Source organism: Periophthalmus magnuspinnatus, chromosome 7 (assembly GCF_009829125.3).
Source record: "Periophthalmus magnuspinnatus isolate fPerMag1 chromosome 7, fPerMag1.2.pri, whole genome shotgun sequence".
Taxonomy (NCBI): domain Eukaryota; kingdom Metazoa; phylum Chordata; class Actinopteri; order Gobiiformes; family Gobiidae; genus Periophthalmus; species Periophthalmus magnuspinnatus.
Window position 1 is genome coordinate 20992843 of NC_047132.1, and position 18495 is coordinate 21011337.

General features: G+C 39.0%; 1 protein-coding gene across 12 annotated transcripts; it reads right to left on the minus strand.

The window, feature by feature from the left end:
• Positions 1-314: 314 nt before the first annotated feature.
• ralgapb (Ral GTPase activating protein non-catalytic subunit beta) lies at positions 315-18232 on the minus strand. 12 transcript variants are annotated; one of them, XM_033970242.2, is made up of 31 exons: positions 18099-18226; positions 17083-17303; positions 15405-15607; positions 15141-15307; positions 14567-14753; positions 12876-13007; positions 12241-12419; positions 11814-11882; positions 11257-11405; positions 10599-10836; positions 8792-8993; positions 8507-8674; positions 8299-8413; positions 7825-7972; positions 7661-7725; positions 7393-7537; positions 6835-6956; positions 6516-6698; positions 6289-6437; positions 6015-6202; positions 5805-5908; positions 5142-5294; positions 4077-4286; positions 3833-3991; positions 3580-3748; positions 3384-3503; positions 3169-3305; positions 2972-3080; positions 2812-2890; positions 2332-2480; positions 315-2168 (listed from the first exon to the last, which is right to left on the minus strand). In XM_033970242.2, the coding sequence occupies exons 2-31, from the start codon at positions 17257-17259 to the stop codon at positions 1975-1977; spliced, it is 4569 nt and encodes a 1522-aa protein (XP_033826133.1). In that variant the 5' UTR covers positions 17260-17303; positions 18099-18226; the 3' UTR covers positions 315-1974. The 12 variants fall into 12 exon arrangements, with proteins under 12 accessions (XP_033826133.1, XP_055079009.1, XP_033826132.1 ...); XM_055223034.1 differs by having other exon boundaries at positions 3384-3506; XM_033970241.2 differs by having other exon boundaries at positions 3384-3506; positions 5142-5297.
• Between the last annotated feature and the right edge of the window lie 263 nt (positions 18233-18495).

An 18495-nucleotide genomic window follows, 5' to 3' on the forward strand; every position in this document is an offset into this window, starting at 1 on the left:
CTATTAACCTAAGTTACAGTCACAGTCGTTTATGCATTTCTAAAACTTAACTGACCTTATCACCAACTACTTCGGCCTGATCAAATCATTTTACGCGCGACGAATCTGGAAAAAGTAGTTGTCCATGATCGTCTTTTTTCTTCTTTGTAAGAGTCGTCCCCTGCTGGATTCAACGAGTACTACATGCCACGCCATTGACGAGACCAAATCCAAATCCTTTTTTTTTTTTTTTTTTGCAAAATTGAGACCTCAGATCAAAACTTGTGCACATTGATCATGTGAGGAAACTGTCAAAAAGCAATCATATGACAATCTAAAATTTCAATAGTAGTTTTAATTGATGCATGTTACATTCAAAACCATGGTGATCTTCCTGCACACATAACAGCATACATACAAGGTTTCTTGCCATTTTGGAGGAATGCAACAACTGTTAAATGCCTTACATCATATATTTACATATTATCCTCCACTTATGTACATGGCAAATCCTTAAATATGATCAAACATGAATGGAGTAACATAAGATACAATGTATGACTGATTGTATGTAGTTCTTTAAGCATATTTTATCTACTTTCCTTCCAAAAAGGCATGTGCATAAAGCACAGTCATAAAAAGTGAGTCACACAATTAGACATGACAGGTTAAAAACTCGACAATGCCTCTTCATTTATAGCTCATAAGATAAAACTCTTCCTTCAGCAGGGTTTAAGTACAAAAAGACAAGTAAAGTAACCAAAGGGAATAGAAAATAAAATGTGCTCAGTGCATTAAGACTTTTCCAATATAACAAAGAAACTAGAGGTGTTTGCCCTCTTCCGTTGCTGTGATAAATAAGTTCACATTGTTAAGGGCAGACAGTGGGCTTGAATCAAGAGTACAGTGAGTAAACGCAAGTGAAGCAGTGACCAACGCATAGCACAAAAGGCAAAATGTACTTTAGTGTTTGAACTCATACACATGTCCTATCCTGGGGCGAAAACCCTTTTGTTTAGTATAATGCAGTTTGTATTGGTCAGGCTGAGTATTTTAGTTATTATGTGCTATGAATTTATTTTGATATTTTCAGAAACCTTTTTATTGAACCAGCTGTTACTGAAATAATGGATGCTATTGTACGCAAAATATCTTCATAGAAATTAATTTACAACAAAAAAAAATAAATCGTGTGCTTGTGTTTAGCACTCTAAATGCTAAACACGAGCCAGGAGTCACAGCATCTCATTGTAACATGTAGTGTGAAATACAGACAGAACCCTACCCGGTTGTGGTACTTTTAACACATGTACTTCCATAATCTATGGTACTGTGCAGTAGATGGGGTGAGATGTTGACAATCAGACAGGCACAGAGACAGTGTTGATGCCATATTGACAGTACAATAATAAAAGAACACAAATATAGAGCAGCAATACTATTAGTTGCTCAGTGCTGCGACTATGGCCAAATGTGTTCATACAAGGAAGACTTTAGCTGGAGACTGAAATGTTCTGTAATTGCATCAAACTGTCCGATACTTGTTGGTAAATTTGAAAAAGCCCACATATTTGACAATGTATATAGCCATATACCCACTTTACTAGATCTAGATTTGGACATTACTAAAACTTGAATTACAAGGGAAAACTGTTCCGAGGCCAAAAAGGGAACTATCATATTGCAGTTGAAGACAAGCCAAACTCTTTTAGAGCAAAAATCTAACAAGCACAGTCAATGAACTTCCGCCATTCAAATTTTCAATCGTCAGCTGCAACATACTAATGTAGTTTTTTCTCCACCTTGGCATTTTTGACATTTTGCTTTCGTAGACAAGGCAGACAGTGTTGATATATGTATTCATATAAATAACAAAATAGTACAATATAAATATAAAGATTCTTGTGTGTGAGATGGGAAAATGATGTGTGGGAATCAGAGTTGTGTGTTGTGTGCGTTTGTTTGCCAGTGTCAAGACAGGGCAAGCGGGTGGAGTTATAGATGAGGCCATCCCTCTCCAACCTCATAGAACAGTGAGGTGTAGAACTCGGGCTCTAGCTGCTTGTTGCGATAACGCTGGACAATCTCTGTAATCTTCTGCTTACGTCTCACATGAGGAGGGTTGTACAAGTCACTTTCCAAGCGCTTTCGCCGACACACGTTAATTACCGTCTGACGTACAAGAAAACCTGCAGACAATAAACACAGTAAACATTAACTGTGCCATACAACTAAAAAGTACAAGATAATACATAACATAAATGTAGTGTCCATTATAAATAAAATACATTATTATTATTATGTCTCAAGCACTTATCAGTCACAGTACAGTAAGAAACAAAACGCCCTTACCTAAAGCCCGGCGGCTGACCACCATGCCATCCACCAGGGGAATAACCATGCCAAATTTGCCCACAGCCCCATGCAGCCTAATCCTGAAGAGTCCAGTCTTGAGGGGGTGGATGAAAATCAGCGGAACATCCTTCTCTAATAAACCTGACCTGCATCAGACAAACATGAACCGGGGAGATTTTCAGCTACGAGGACATATCTGTGTATGGGTATACGGTCTATGATGCCAACCAGCCAATTACAGATAAAAATTATACATTTAGTTTGATAGTGAGAAAATTAATACAGTCAAGCTCTGGCAGAGTAAGATGCTGTAGAATCAAGAAAAAGGGGAATGCAGAAATGTGCAAAGTCTTGTATTTTGTATAAACATACTCTGTCATATTTTCTGCACATGTTGCCAGACTTCCTGTTTTGCTTTGCAGCTGGTTTGCTTTGGTAACGTTCTAAAGTACTCTTTATAAACCACATGTTTCATACCTGCAGGAAGTGCTGTTGCTCATACTGGCTTCCAAACCTGTACTCGTCTCTGACAAAAGATCAGTCAGCGGGAAATTTTCTAAACAAAACAAACGGTTTAAAATGCAGTTTAAAGCCCTTAAGGAAGCCCACACACAATTATTACTGCATGTGTGCTTACCAATATCATCAAAGCGCTCCACCCACACAACAAAAACCTTTGTTTCAGGTCCCAAAGCTGGAAATGACTTTCCAGTTGATGACCTTTTTGTTTTGACCAGAGGGCTTAGCTGCAAAAACAGTACACACACGCACATGTATTTGAAAAGACAGAATACACAAAAAGGACACAGAATAACACAGAAAAGCTCACGTTACCTTTTTAACCGACTCAAGGTTTTCTGAATGGTTAGGGAACAGCTCCAGTGTGAGATTGGGTTGCTTCATTAATCCTGGCATTAGATCCGAGTTGGTGTCTCCTTCCACTGTGGAGTCACTGTGTACAGATGACTCTTCTGTGTAGAAAAGGATCAGGTTTTAATCAAACAACAGGTTAGTTTTATTTAATATCAACGTAGATTTACATGACTAACCAGAATGTTCAGTAAAAGATGGGACAACAAAGGCTATTTCTGTCAGGGCATCAGCATAGTAGAGAACTTTCTTCTCTCCATTGAACACTGAACCTCCTGTGTCTTCAGGGGGGGTGGTATCTTCTGGTGAAAACACATATTTATTAACACATTTTATTTTTAGTGCAATGGTCAAGTCACAGCCCTTCCCTGTTACCTGTCTGCTGCACATCATTGCTGTCTAAACAGGAATTGAGAGACCAGCTAGTGTCTAAATGTCCAGTCCACCCTGGATGGCGTCCTACGTCCACAGGCCAGCCCAAGGATAGTAGGAACTCCAAAAAGTGAGGCTGAACACTTGCAGATGATTCGACATTCTTTAGAATCTAAAAAAACAAGACAATTTGCTCAGGTTTATCTTGGTAAAAGAAATATAATCATCTTATGTCGTCTGTTTGCCGTTATCCTACCTCATGGCTGCTTTTTTGTCCAGCTCTCACATAGAAAATAAAAACAGTGTCAAAAGGTCGACACGGCAGCAGGTCCAGGTAACTGATGTCCTCGAAAAACCCTGATAATGAGGAGTCCAGGCCAATCAGGTGAGGAGGTAGACGGCTGTTGTTTGGCTCCTAGGAAAACCGTACAGGTTTTTACGGCAACTAGCAATGGCAAAGATATTGATTAAGTGTATAACAAAGCTTTAGTTAAAGTGACCTTCAGTGCCTCCAGAGATAGGAAGCCAAAATGAGAGAGGAAAAGGCGTGCGGTTTGGAACTCCTGCGCAGGCGGAGGGGGTTTGCAATCCGTCTGAGGGTCAGGGAAAGGCTTGGACTTCCACACCTCCTCACTGTGTCGCTCCAAGGCATTTTCATATTCTATCTGCTTGGTCATCAGTATACGCAGCTTGTCGAGCTGAACCTCGAGCTGAGTGAAAAAGTGGGGGATTATTAGAGGTTGTAATGCAAATGCTGAATACAAAAAGAACAAAGACATTTCCCAAACAGAAATATACCAGGAGATTAATCAAATTATTCCAAAAACATTATTAAGACATACACTCAGCTGCCACATTATAAGCTACAATTGTGTTTAAGATTTAAAATATCTTAATTTACATGAAAGGAATATCTCTGTGGTCAGGAATGCAAAAAAGATTTAAAACAACGCTGTTGAAGATTAAGCATAGGGATTTTCACCCAAGCCTACGGTAAACACCATCCCATATCATTAAAACAAAGATACTGACCAAAATGCAGTACTGCTGACTTTTCCTGATTATGAAACTGGATTTGAGCTTTTTTGCTTGTCATACACAAAAAGGACACAAGTGGATCTGCTGTTTTATAATTTAAACTTTGAGATAAAATATTAACAGAACACAAAATACTTCCTATGTTGCAGGTGAGTGTCGTTCATTTACCCAAATCAAGAGCAATCCAACACAGCAGCAATGACTAGTGTACAGTGCCTTAAATCAACCAATTTGTTTATTTATGTATTAACAGTGGTAGTAGTAGGATTCAGTTCACTTGATATTCCAGAAGAATTGCAGCTGTACTGAATTGAAAACAGATAAAATTAGTTTGCTTGTTTTTAACCAGGTCAATTCCCCTACACCAAAAAACCTTCCCACCTCCGAGGACTCACGTGTGGGAAATTGTTCAGCAGACATTTTGTATGATCCTGCCAGCCCATACAACACACCTATATTTGTTTAATAACACAAAGATTATTCCTATTGTACTTTCATGGAAAACAGGTCAAACTAATAATGCTCACCTCTTTACTGACAATATCGTCCAAATCAGGAATACTGACATCGGCTTTGACCAGGGGAATCTTATCCACCTCTTCAGGGAATGGCCTCTGTTTGACATTGTACTTAATGCCCACACCATTGTTGGGGGTTGGACGGCCCTCTGGAGCAAACGCCTGCTGTGAAAGATGTTACAGGAGCTGAGTTAATAGAAAAAAAAGTTGTAATAGACCTTAACAGATCATAGTTGTATTTGTGGTATGTAGTGATCAAAATATACATGTAAATGTATATGCAGGAAAACCAGAAAGTGTGTGTGTGTGTGTGTGTGTAGGGGTGTGTGTGTGTGTGTGTGTATGTGTATGTGGGTGTGTGTGTGTGTGTGTATGTGTATGTGGGGGTGTAGGGGTGTGTATGTATGTGTGTATGTATGTGTGGGTGTATGTGTATGTATGTATGTATGTATGTATGTATGTATGTATGTATGTATGTATGTATGTATGTATGTATGTATGTATGTATGTATGTATGTATGTATGTATGTATGTATGTATGTATGTATGTATGTATGTATGTATGTATGTATGTATGTATATATTTAATACAGATACACACACATATACATATATTATGCTGTTGCTTGCTATCAAATTGAATACAGAAAGTATCAGAAAATATCATCTCACCCTCTGATTGGCCCGTGCCCCTCTAGGCTGATGAAATAGCTGCATGGTCCAGGCATGTCTACCAGCAGTGCCTCGGATCAACACAGTCACTGAAGGACTAGGATCTGTTGAGAAACAAATTAAGCATTAAACAATTAAATATATTATATAGTATTTCATATACAAAACACGGTGCTTAAAAACTAAATACAAAACTGAGAAATGACTGACTCTGCTCATTCCCAAGAGGCTGCTCCAGCATGGCCAGGATAACAGAGTTGTCCAGGACAAAGTAGCGGAAGTTGCTGGCTCCAGTGGCACTCAGTCTGGCATAGCGAATGAGAGTTTCTTCATTCAACAAACTGCAGGTGGAGGCAGGCCCGCTGGGAGAGGGGAAGGCCCCCAGCACCTGCATGATACTGGGTGGACAACATGAATGTAGAAATGTTATGTGGTTAAAAACGCAAAGATACCACTTTTGGCACATGTTTAAATTCAGTCTTACCAGGATAATGTGGCTTCAGCAGCATCTTTCACCCTCATTGAGGCTGGGTTGTGTTCTTTATCCCCTTTATGCCTAACTTCATTTTCCTGTCGGGATTTGCTGCCAGAGATACCAAGCTCCACAATATCCAAAACTTCCATCAAACAGTCCTACAAGAGGAAAATATTGTCATTTCAACTGACAATCCTCATCCCAAGGACCAAAGGGTTATGGCATGATGTTGGCACCTTCTCATCCAACATGTCTGGATGTTCTGTGAGCCACACACACAGAAACTGGAAGGCAGCGACAATCATGGAGTGGAGGTCTCTGGACTGAAGAGGAGCAGGACGGCTACATTGATAGACAATATATGTGCATATGGAACTGATGGCTCGCTTTCGGTCGGCAGAGTCTACTCCCACCTTCACCTGAGCAAAACAGAAAGGAAATTTTATTTAATAAAATCTTGTTTCACTGTGTGGGGAAAGAAAAAAAAATGTAAACAACAATCTAAATGAAGGAATTAATCTTAATAAAATAAGGCATGTTGTAGCAGATACCTACCTTGGCGAGCCCAGCCAGCAGTTCCAGAGCTGCAAGTGATATACTCATGTCTTGCTTCCATTGGGAGTTTAGTCTCTGGGTGACGAGGTGGATGCTGCGCACCAGCAGGCCTGCTGCCGTATCTGCAAGAGCTAGATCATATAACACCCCGAAATACCAAACACCGCATAGAAATGAGCAAAGCAAGACACAAAGCAAAAAGTCTGACGTATTAGAGCTTCAGGGCTTCAAACAAGATACCAACCAATCAGGAAATTCAACCAAATTTAGCACATGCATTACCAAACGCATTTAGCATAGCAGTCAAAGAGAGTTATGAAAAGGAAGGAAGTAGATCTTTGTAAAAGTAAACCATCACAGCAAAACAATCTGGCATCACCTACAAAGACATTTTACCCAGAGGTTCTTAACTTGGTACATCACTTTAATTACGTAGGCAATAAAGAGCACACTTGTTATTCATCCTTTAAATGTTATTTTCCATAGAGCAGCTGACGCACAGTTTATAACTATGTCACCATGCAGTATAATATGATGCTTTAGTAGCATGTCTCTTACCATAATCACGCAGTAAAGCTTGTGCTGGCCGCTCAGTGTCGGGACTGGTTGCCTCAGTGCTGCCCCCACTGTTAAAACTGATACCACTGTTGGTGCGGCTGTGGCTCTGGCTTCTTACAGTCACATGGCTGCCATCTATGCTCCCCTGTCAACACACATTTGTTACATCCCTATTTGTGTTAAAAAAATACAACAAACCATTACTAAAGCTCAAATGTTTCAAATAATCATTCATAAAAAAAAGTTCTAAATGTAAAATCACACATACTGTTTCAGTTTGTGCACCAATGGACTCAAGTAAAGCAGAGTCCTGGACAATATTCAGCATTGCACCTGTAAAAGAATGAAATTATTAAAATAAACAAATCTGAAACAATGACAAAGACAGGTCTGCGAGACATACATGTGCAGTGAGCAGCAGATGTTACTTACCCAGGATGAGCTGTGTGTTGGTGGGGTCAGTTTCTGTTTGCAGGGCCCCTATGAGGACATTAACTAGACGGAGCCGTAAGGACAGAAAAGACACCGGCTGGTCATGAGGCCACACATCCTCCTCATTGAACTTCCCCTCCAATAAAACCTGCATAACAAAATGTCAAGTTTGGACTGATTTTATGAAAACAATTTGTTAGGAATACAAACACAATGTAAACATCTGACGAGCATCAAACTATTATGTACCGGTAGATTAATAATTTATCAAACAATCATTATTTTTGCTGAGCCGGTTAGCTGTTTTAATACCTAAAAACCCTAAATAGGAGACCTTTACAGAATTATACAGAAATTAAGCAACAGTAATGCCTTTTGAGGACACCCTGATGAATGAAACTTGTTTCAGCCCTAATCACAAGGTTTACCATTTGTGTAACCAAGCACGTCAATAGCATGCTTTATATCATTTACCTCTGATTTTATGTTCCCAAAGTGGTGTGGTAATGGCAACATGGCGAGTAAGATATTAATGGATGCTCTCCTCAGATCAGTAGGATTTACATACATCTTAAACTTGGAGAGCTCCCTAGATGGAAAAAGCACTTTAATGCACCAAGTTCATTACAAAGTATAAGCAAATAAGCTAAATATTTTCTTGTATGCAGAAAACAATACTGACCTGTCTGGCACAATAGTCTCAAGAGCAGCTATGAAGTAGGGCACCACCACATTGATGCCCTTCAGGTCAGAGCAGAAGAGAGAGGATGAGTTCAGAATAATTGAGGCTAGTACTGGTCTGCAGATGAAGTCAGATATCTGGAGTCCTTGAATGAGAACCATATAGAATCTGCAAAAAAAAACAAAAAACTATTTTTATACCTCAAACTAAATAAGCTGGAATGTTCTTTACATCTTTACAAGCTCCACTATTTCAGACCAAATAGGATTCACATGTATTCATTACCTGGAGAGATAAACTGGTAAAATGTCCTCTCCGGTTTTCTTGCTACAGAAAATGCGGCAGAGTGTACCACAGGCTTCAGCACGACCAGCCTCGTAGCTCTCTGGGAACTCATTGGCATCAAATAGTGGGTTGGCCACCATGGACTCGGTGGACATTTGGGAGCCCTTCCTCCTCAGCTCCAGACCTACTTGTGTGGCTATTGCTGCAGAAAATGGCAGAGACAGAGAATGAAAACACACCAAGTTGTACTGTGTTCTATTGTTAACATGCATGTATTCATTTTAGGCAAACCGACAACTGGCATCTGCGATTGGCACACAAAATAACATTTACAAATCATACAGGCAACATTTATTACTATCACAAAAGGAGACTTGACAAACTGCAAACACACACTCTCACAATTCAAAAGCATTCAATAAAAGGGGAGTTCTGACACAACGACTTCACCATCGGGTTAATGCGAGCAGAGTGGGGTGGATTGGTAATAAAACATGTCAGTCACTTCTTGCTGCATGGACAAAGCAAAATCCCTGTGTCAGCTCCCATGCTGTAGCAATTATATGACTGTCACTTATACTACAAACATTCACGTCATGCATCGAGGCACCAAACCAATAAACTTAAACAAGTGGACAAGAGATAAAGACACTGATGCCAAACTCATAGGGGTCTCACAGATTTCAAGATTAAGGATTAGTATGACCCAAATAAAATGTTAACATAAATAAATGAAAAAAAATGTAATAAATAAACAAAAAAAACATGGTGGCGTTGTCATGGCTGAAAAATGTAGTCAGTTGGTGAAACCCATTCCATCGCCTTTGGAGAGAGAGAACGCTGGTGAACATTTTATATGGCATGTGGCAACAAATTAAAACATGGCAGTAATGGCAATGGTACAACTGAACAAAGAAAGCAGGAAGATTTGTCAAGAAACGCAAATCAAGTGAGGAAAAATAAAGCTGCCGTTCCTACTTACAAGATTTATAAGAAAGGAGAATTTGGATAAAAGAGGCTGCAAGATAACAGAAATAGTGGAGAGACACAAAATCAAAGCAGATCCAATTCAAATCAGGCATGAATTGTGATTTTATTTTTGTTTTCCCTCACTAGTGACCTTCAAATCACTTAAGCTCTTACAAGAGACAAGGTAGACACAAGCAGGACACTACACCAATAACAAAAAGAAATGGACACCTTATAACTTTCCAAGTTACTACTGTCCCTTTTAAAATATTTTTCTGCTTTTTGCGTAAAAATCATATTTATATTGCATGCTGCTTTGAAATCCGATGCCAAAGTGACACTGTGCAATTATTATAATTATTGACTTAATTAAACCAATCGAAATATACTATACAGACAAATTTGGGGAAAAAAACATCTATTTGTCATCTATAATTCTCTATCTCATTTTATTTGGTTCCACATTAACTTCATAATTGAAGATGGTGTAATCAGTATGCTGATAGCCAACCAATAGGTTTATAAAAAATGCCTGATATGTAATTTGCAACATAGTCAAAAGAAAATATTTATCTATGACACTGGCATAATATAGTTTTACTGTTAATGTTGGGTCAATTATTTGTTGCTATAGTCTGACCACATAAATCCAAATCATCAACTCAGAAAGGCCTGTTCTGAGGACAAAATGGTGAAAAAGGAAAAAAGCATATCCCAAAAACAGAGAGACGTATAAAAACACAGAAAACACCACAAAAACACATACCATGACCAGCGACAAAAACACCCACCTGCCCATGCACAAAGGGAATGCATTTAGAGGTGGTGTGCTGCTTACCGGTCATACTAGGGTCTCTGCTCAGCCCGCTGTGGAGCTTACAGTGCACCAGAGCAGCGTCGAACAGCCATTGACCAAAAAGGTTGAGGATGCTGTTGACTTTTGGTCGGGCCGGGGCAGGAAGAGGCCGGGACTCCCAGCTGGTCTGGTTTGGACTGGACAGTAGTGTAGGTGAAGAGGAGGGCTGTTGTTGTTGCTGCTGCTGTTGGGATGCTTTGGTTGGTTGAGTTCCACTTGCCTGCACAAACGTGGTAAAAATTTTGTTGGGATGAGTAAGACCACCTGCTCTGTAGCATCAGTGACCTCTGCAAGTTATCTACAAATATAGTCCTTATTATTGATATTTTTAAGTTTAGAACCTCTCATGAATATTTTTTCTTCAACTTACCCCTTCTTATTAAGCATTTACTACTAAATTAGAGACCTGGTCAATTAGGTGCCATGCTAAACAAGTCATTCCTCCTCAAGGGTCTCACATAAATTGTAAAAAAAATTATACAATACAACTTTTTCATTATTTTCAACTTCATCAACCCATTGTGTAAAACATGTATCCATTATTCAAAATTTGTGTTTACATCTTATTACAAGATTATGGCAGAAAAAATGCAGAACTAGTGCCTTATGCTGTTTTGAGACATACACAATAAGGACTTACAGTTGAGCTCTTGCTTGTCGTTTTGGTGACCACTGCACGTTGCTTGCGACTGTGAGGGGGAGTGGTGTTGGTAATTGAAGGGGGCGGAGACATACTCATTCTGTTGACTGGGGTGGGCGGGGCACTGTCAGCCCTGGGTCGTGATATACCTGTAAACAGATACATACATATTGAGCTGAGAACATTCATTTCCCCCCGTGTTTTCATAATAAAACATTTGATTGGCCTTAACCAATTAAAACTACTTTTCATGCCTCTTCCTGTATTGGCAAATGAAAAGTGAAAGTTATGTTCCCAATTCAAATGTAATCCAAAGGGAAGAAATATCTCTTCATTTAAGGAGTTGATCAAACATTCATTGGCAAACATGCAAGACAGTTGTTAGATAGAATCAGAGAGACATATTTTCTGTTTGATTTTCTTTAAGCCCACAGTAGATGTTGATCTTGTTGCAAAGTGTGAATACTGAATCTGGGACAAGTCACCAGGGGTTAATGTTACCACCGCTCAATCCATCAAAGACCCATTTCATAAAACAATAGTTCATATGTGTATACCATGGGAGTGCAGCCGTGGAGAGAAAGTGAACACCCTCTCCCGTACGACTTTCTTTGCAACAGAGACACCTACAGGACAATGCAGAGAAATACATACGATATAGATCTTTTCACCATCACTGAGGTGGTCCTTTTGGAAATGCAAGGGAAGACTAACAAATTATTTAAACAATAATCAGAAAGATCATCATCTTTCTGTGTGTGAAACTACCAAATTTTAAATAGTTCAACTATTATACCATATTGCCTCTGTAAATATTGCATAAGTTTATGTCATAGTAATGGTTCTGGACTTAAACTACATTTTATATGAATTTGACATTGCATAATCATACAATAGAATAGCTTTTTGCCTGCTTTATTTTTTAATATATTGAATACATTGTTCAAATGTGTACTTTTGTCCATATCCTATTCTCTTTCTTACCCAAGAATGCATCCACTAAGCAGCTGACACCCCTCATAGCCCTGAAGAAGATCTGGGGAAGCTGTTTTAGACATGGATGTAGTACTACTTCATGAGGAAGCCCACTGGAGTTCAGGAACTGTTCTTGAAACTTTGGAGTAGTGCTCACAATGGCTGGGTTACTTAAATCCACTGGGTTGCTAGAGAATATAAAGCAACACATTACATTAACAAAAAATTAAGGATTAACATGCAGACACTTACAGACAGATCCTACTGCAAAAAAACACAACTTTTCCCAAATGAACATAACACAATATGCATTTATTGTGATATAGCAGTTTTGAAATGGCAAGTAAAACATTTCAGTAAAGCTGTTGGGAAGTAGTTTGTTACTTTATTGTCCCGACAGGGAAACTTGTTTTCATAGGTGTACAAAAGTAACCCCATTTCAGAGGACACACATCAATCACACATCATAACATGGTACAAACACGCGAGCTAGTGAAGACTGTGTTGTTGCAGCAGAGTATGCATAGTTACATGTCAAGAGGAAGTGTTCTATGAGGAACAGAGATAGTTTTGAGTTCCTAACATAAATCTCTCTTCCTAAACACAGAAAACAATGACGTAACAACAAAATACTGATGTTGTACCTGAGCATGTGAAGGAAGCGGTACCATGTCTGGGCCACACAGTCATCGTCCATCTCTATTGGAATCAGGTTAGCATCTTCATCGGGCACTTTGAATGGTGGGAATGCTGGTCCGTGCGTAAACCTCAAAAGTCTTAATATAATTAACAAAAATATGAATAAAATCATACAGCCCAATAACATTATTCACCTTATTTTTAATAGATGTAAAATGCTAATAATATACACTGCCTGGTCAAAAAAATAGGAAGCAAATAGGTAGTGGGGTTGCTGCAGTTGGTCAGGTCTAGGTTCAGCAACAGTCTGTGCTCAAAGAATGAGGTCAGCTGACACCTGAATATACTGAATGACCAGGTTATTCCATCAATGGATTTTTTTTTCTTCCCTAATGGCACAGGCATATTCCAAAATGACAATGCCAGGATTTGTCGGGCTCAAATTAAGAAAGAGTGGTTCAGGGAGCATGAGACATAATTTTCACACATTTTAACCCCTTTGAGAATCTTTGGGATGTACTGGAGAAGGCTTTGTGCAGCGGTCAGACTCTACCATCATCAATGAAAGATCTTGAACAAAATTAATTAATGCAACACTGCATGGAAATAAATCTTTGGCATTGTTTCGATAAGCTTCTGCAATGTCACGAGCGTACACGTGCTGTAATCAAAGCTAAAGGTGGTCCAATGAAATATTAGAGTATGTGACCTTTTTTTTTAGCTAGGCAGTGTATAAGCATACAACAAGTAGTTAATACTTTTTTTGTTTTGTATTATTACATTGTAAACACTGGGTCGAATACAGGCTTTTATAATTTAGTAAATCTCGGTTTGGTCAAGAACTTAAAACTAGGTCTATGCAAAACAAACTGATTTATTCATTTGCTATATGTTGGCATCACATGAACTAGCCCAAAGCACAGATGTTTGTAGTATACACAGTATGCCCAAGCAGGGTTCCTCCTAGAATTTATGCAACAAAGAATGAGCCTAAAAGACAGCTACATGTCAGTGATATACAACATTGATCAAGAACAATTAAAGAAGACATATTGTGCTTGTGTCCACTATATTGTTATAACTTATGACACCCATGGATCATTATGTTATAATTGGGACATTTTAAATTGCAATATTCATCTAAAATGACTTAATAACAGAAATAAGACCACTGACTTCTGTGTTAGAAAACTGCAGTGCCCAATGGGAGCAGACATTACCATAAACATCATCTCAACAAAGAGCTGCGCAGCTGTCAGCAGCTCTGATGGATAGCTGCACATCAAGCTAGCAAGCTGCAGATTTTTTGTTATTTGTACCTAAACGACTTTGCAACACTGCTGAATCCTGTGCATATCACCAATTAAGAAAATTTTATTGCAGAAAAAAAATAAATACAGGGGACGGGTGCGGAAAACAGGAGTTGATCAGCAATATGGTGTTCGGAAATAAGATTTCTCCAAAATGCACGAATCACTCCAAATACAACTTTGGGTGAATAAATGGTGAGGGGAAACAACTATAACATAGTTAAAGGCTCTGAAAAGTCGATTTCCATAATAGGTCTGCTTTATATATGATGTATTATGTTATTTAGCTACAACTTTAACAATAGCAAATAACCATAAATATGTTTAATATTTTTATTTAATAAAAACTTAATTTTCCTCGACAGTACTTTGTGTTGTGGTCTAACCTGGAGGTAAGAGCACAGGCCACCCTGCTCCACTGCTCTACCACAGGGGGGTGATGTCTCCAGTTGGCTAGCATCTCTCTTGCCGTCTTCCAATATGGCGGTGTGGGGAAGCAGCGGGCACATGCCAACAGCCACACCTCAAACAGCACTGCCATGAGTTTTTCTGCCAGTTTTTCAGCCACACCAACTAAAGAAAACATTAGAGGGGATGTTTTATACTACTAGTTGGATATGACAAGAACAGTTGAACAAGCTATACCCTTCTACAGCACCTTTAAGCTAATAAAAAGTAATGAACAAGAACAATGCATATTATTATGAGTTGTCCAACCTAGTGTCCATCAATTCAGCATCTCATATAAATATAAAGCAACAACCAAAACTGAAATAAAACAAGAAATACAGAATACAATTCCATAGCTGGCATTTCCAACCTTTTTAGTATTTTTGGTATACAGTATTCTTCATAGATGAGCTATACATTGATAAAAATCAATTTTTGTTTTTTTTACTAATAGATCAAATATTTGAAGATATATCTAATAAAGTTCATCCAAAATACATTGCCATTTACCTCCAACAGTGGGTGGTGCAAGTAATGTGTCATTGATGCGCAGCAGAAAGAGAAGCAGTACCTCCCATGTTTCCCTCACCATGGAAACAGACTCGCGGGCCAGTTTTTGGACTGCAGTTAGGACCTGCTGGCACAGTCTGATGTGGTTTAGACTGTGTTGGTCAGGTCTACAGGAGTAGATAAGGTGAAAGGTTACAAAAACAAAGTAAAGAGCCATTGCTTTGGTGTAGAATTTCAAACTAAGCAATCTTAAGAGTGCCATACCTTGGTACAAAGACATTGTAGAGATGTTTGAGGATGAGCTGGACGTACATATTGGGCTCTTTGATTACAGGCTGGGGCATAGAGTCTCTGGGAGAGACCAGGGCCATCATCCAGTCTGTGTACACGTCCACGCATAGTTTGACCGTGTCACCCTCTAAAGGCAGGGTGAGGCCATAACAGAGTACCTCCATGGTCCATTTCACCTGAAGCACAACATTTTCTCTTAATTAACTTTGATTTCAGAACTTGGTTTAGAATATTTTTGCTTAAACACATTTATTTTTGTGATAATAATCTGAATGCTTTTGTGCCAAGTAGTGATGTTAGGATAATAACATTTCAAACTGGATTTTGATACTAAGGAATGATGATAACAAAAAACATTCTTTCTTTAGACAATATAATGTCATTTTCCACATTAAATCATAGTACTTTCTTGTGGCCTTAAATCTGTGTAACCCCTCAGTCATCGCGGTATGTTTCATAGTGGGCGTTTACTATTCTATGATCCAGATCATTTTAAAAGTATTCAGGAAAGGTTTATTTCTGTCGTGTAAATGTAACTTTTTTAATATCAATACTTGCTCAAATGAGCAATTATTAAATACACCTTGGAAGACCTACCTATGGTATCCTATCACCATCCTCGCCAACTCCGTCCTCAACTACATCAGCTAATCATCAAAGCATACATGATACAGCTCCTCTGTTGCTAATCCTCGTCCAGCCTTCTTCATTTAAACCTACTCTTCAGTTTCCTCATTTGCTAACCAGCTTGAGTGACACCAACGTACACCCATCATCCATTTGACATCAACATCCTCCTCTGCGTCTTCATCCTTGGCTCTCCTTGGACTCCTCTTCTACCACCACCCCATCATTACACAGTGGCCTCTGCCAGATTCTGAGCCCCAAACAACATATAACATGCAATATAATTCTCCTCTAATGCTTACTCATTGTTTCTGTCAGCCTCTCTCATACATGTAATAGCTATTAGCCACTCATATTAGAAATGCTAAAGGAATATTTAATAATTCAATTTCCCTGTTTGTGTAATCCATCTTTGTTTGTATAATGATCATCTGATGACTTCCGCAAACAAGCTCATTTATCAAAATAATCCACACTACTCGATTATTAATGTGCTCCCAACATAATTACTAGCTATCAACATAATTATGATGTGCTGAAGATAACCAGTTCCAGCTCCAAACGCATAATGTTATTGACGGAGGGAAGATATTTCTGTATGGCACATATCCATTTACACACCTAGACAGAACCTAACAATTTTAAAGGCAAGTTCTAAAGATGTGTTTTATATTCTCACAGGAAAAAAAAATGTTGGGACACTTATCTGCATTTGATTAAATTTTTTGTTCAACCATTATACATAAAAAAAGTATTCACATTAACAACAGCACAATTTTATATATCCATCATCTTTTGGCAATATGATTTTATGGTCTCACATGTGTTACCTTTGAACACTTATACATACTTTGAACTCACACATTTGCCCAGCATCACCAAAAGCTTTATTTCATGTCACTCCACACTCATATTGTCATTTGAATAATTAAAATCAGGGCCTGCAATAGTCCTTTCCTAAGGCTTAGGAACACTGACCTACAACAGAGCTAAATATTTACATTGAAGTAAGGTTCCTTCTTACCTCCTTGTCAGTCTTGAGTATGTTGTCAGTGGCTACAGGGCTTACAGCTGTGCCCAGGGGCTTGACCACAGCATTGGCCACCTCCGTGCCCACAGTGGGGGGGTAGGTGTGCAGAACGCTGAGGTTGCTCTGGTCACTTTGCACCACCAGCTGAAGGGAGCGCCACTCTGAGTACATGCTGCTGATGTCAGGGGTACTCTACTCACACCTCCTGCCTCCACCTGTGCACACACCACATCAGCACTTCAAATCATCTAACTACAACTATTTCAGACATTTCATTTTGCGGTGCTTTCATAAAGATAAAAGAGTAGCTGTAAGGTTAAGAACATATTCATAATATAATTGGGGCTGTTATTGGCGTTTTCAAATACAGTTTGCGAGACATGCCTCTCTGAGAGGATTGCATGTGTAATAGTGATAAGCTGCGTGGTTTGGAGGTGTATTAATAAACATGCATATTGGTAGTAGGGTATTTGGGAATGGTCTCCAGCAAACTGACAGTCTCATGTTTATCTGCAGTAACTTGTGCAGTAATCATTTTGACGAACGCTCTAAATATCACATAACATAGCGCTTAGTTAGTGTGTAAAACGAGACATCGATTAATGCGAGGCATAAAAACAATAACAACGTTATTAAACCCGAAAACTAATGACAACCCGACGAAGGAACACCAGGAAACGGTTCGAGGAACTAGAAAGCTAGCTTATGCTAGCCTATGTTTATACGACAACATACAAGATGACTGCTTTTAATCGGCTAATTCATGGGATGTATACCACCACATCTTTTACATCTAGCTGTCAGGCGGGTGTCAAAAATACATGATGTCTCGTGATCTTAGATATAAGTTCTTTTTATCTACGTCGTATAGTTGCTAGCCTATTAGCACAGCTAATGTTGGCTAGCCTGCAGGTTGACATTAGCAAATCTCCTGTCACACGGGCTAGCTATTAACTTTGCCGGGTCCTAACGTTTATACGTTTGGTCTAAAATCAGGAGCTGTATTTTACCTGGACACGTTGGAAATGTTGTCATAACAGAGCTCGGAAACTGGCGAATTGCTTTTCGTTATCCTGCTCTAGACCATAACAGCCTCCATCTTCGCAATGTCAAGGCTTGGAAAGTGCTGCCTGACGGGCTAGTGGGAAACAGGAAGGGACTGTGCACTGCGCCCACTACTGGAGTCTTGACGTATGCGCACAGAAGCTGCTGCGAAGTTATGACAAATTTGACTACTAATATATGTAATATCCCACCATTGGCCAGATTTATCTTTCAAGTACACGGACTACTATGTTGGCCTACAATCAGAAAGGATTAGATAATACCTGGAAGTAAGGGTTGCTTACATGTAAAGAATAATGCATGCAATTAGCTATGCCAGAGGTGCCAAAGTGGAGTTCTCAA

What these genes read in the sequence shown, in the direction of transcription:
- ralgapb (XM_033970236.2), bottom strand. Translation starts at nt 17,259, where the DNA reads ATGTACTCAGAGTGGCGCTCCCTTCAGCTGGTGGTGCAAAGTGACCAG. An exon ending in ACCTTGAGTCGGTTAAAAAG is followed by an intron (nt 3,081 to 3,168) that starts GTAACGTGAGCT and finishes CTGTTTTTGCAG; the next exon opens with CTAAGCCCTCTGGTCAAAAC. An exon ending in GGAGCGCTTTGATGATATTG is followed by an intron (nt 2,891 to 2,971) that starts GTAAGCACACAT and finishes TGTTTTGTTTAG; the next exon opens with AAAATTTCCCGCTGACTGAT.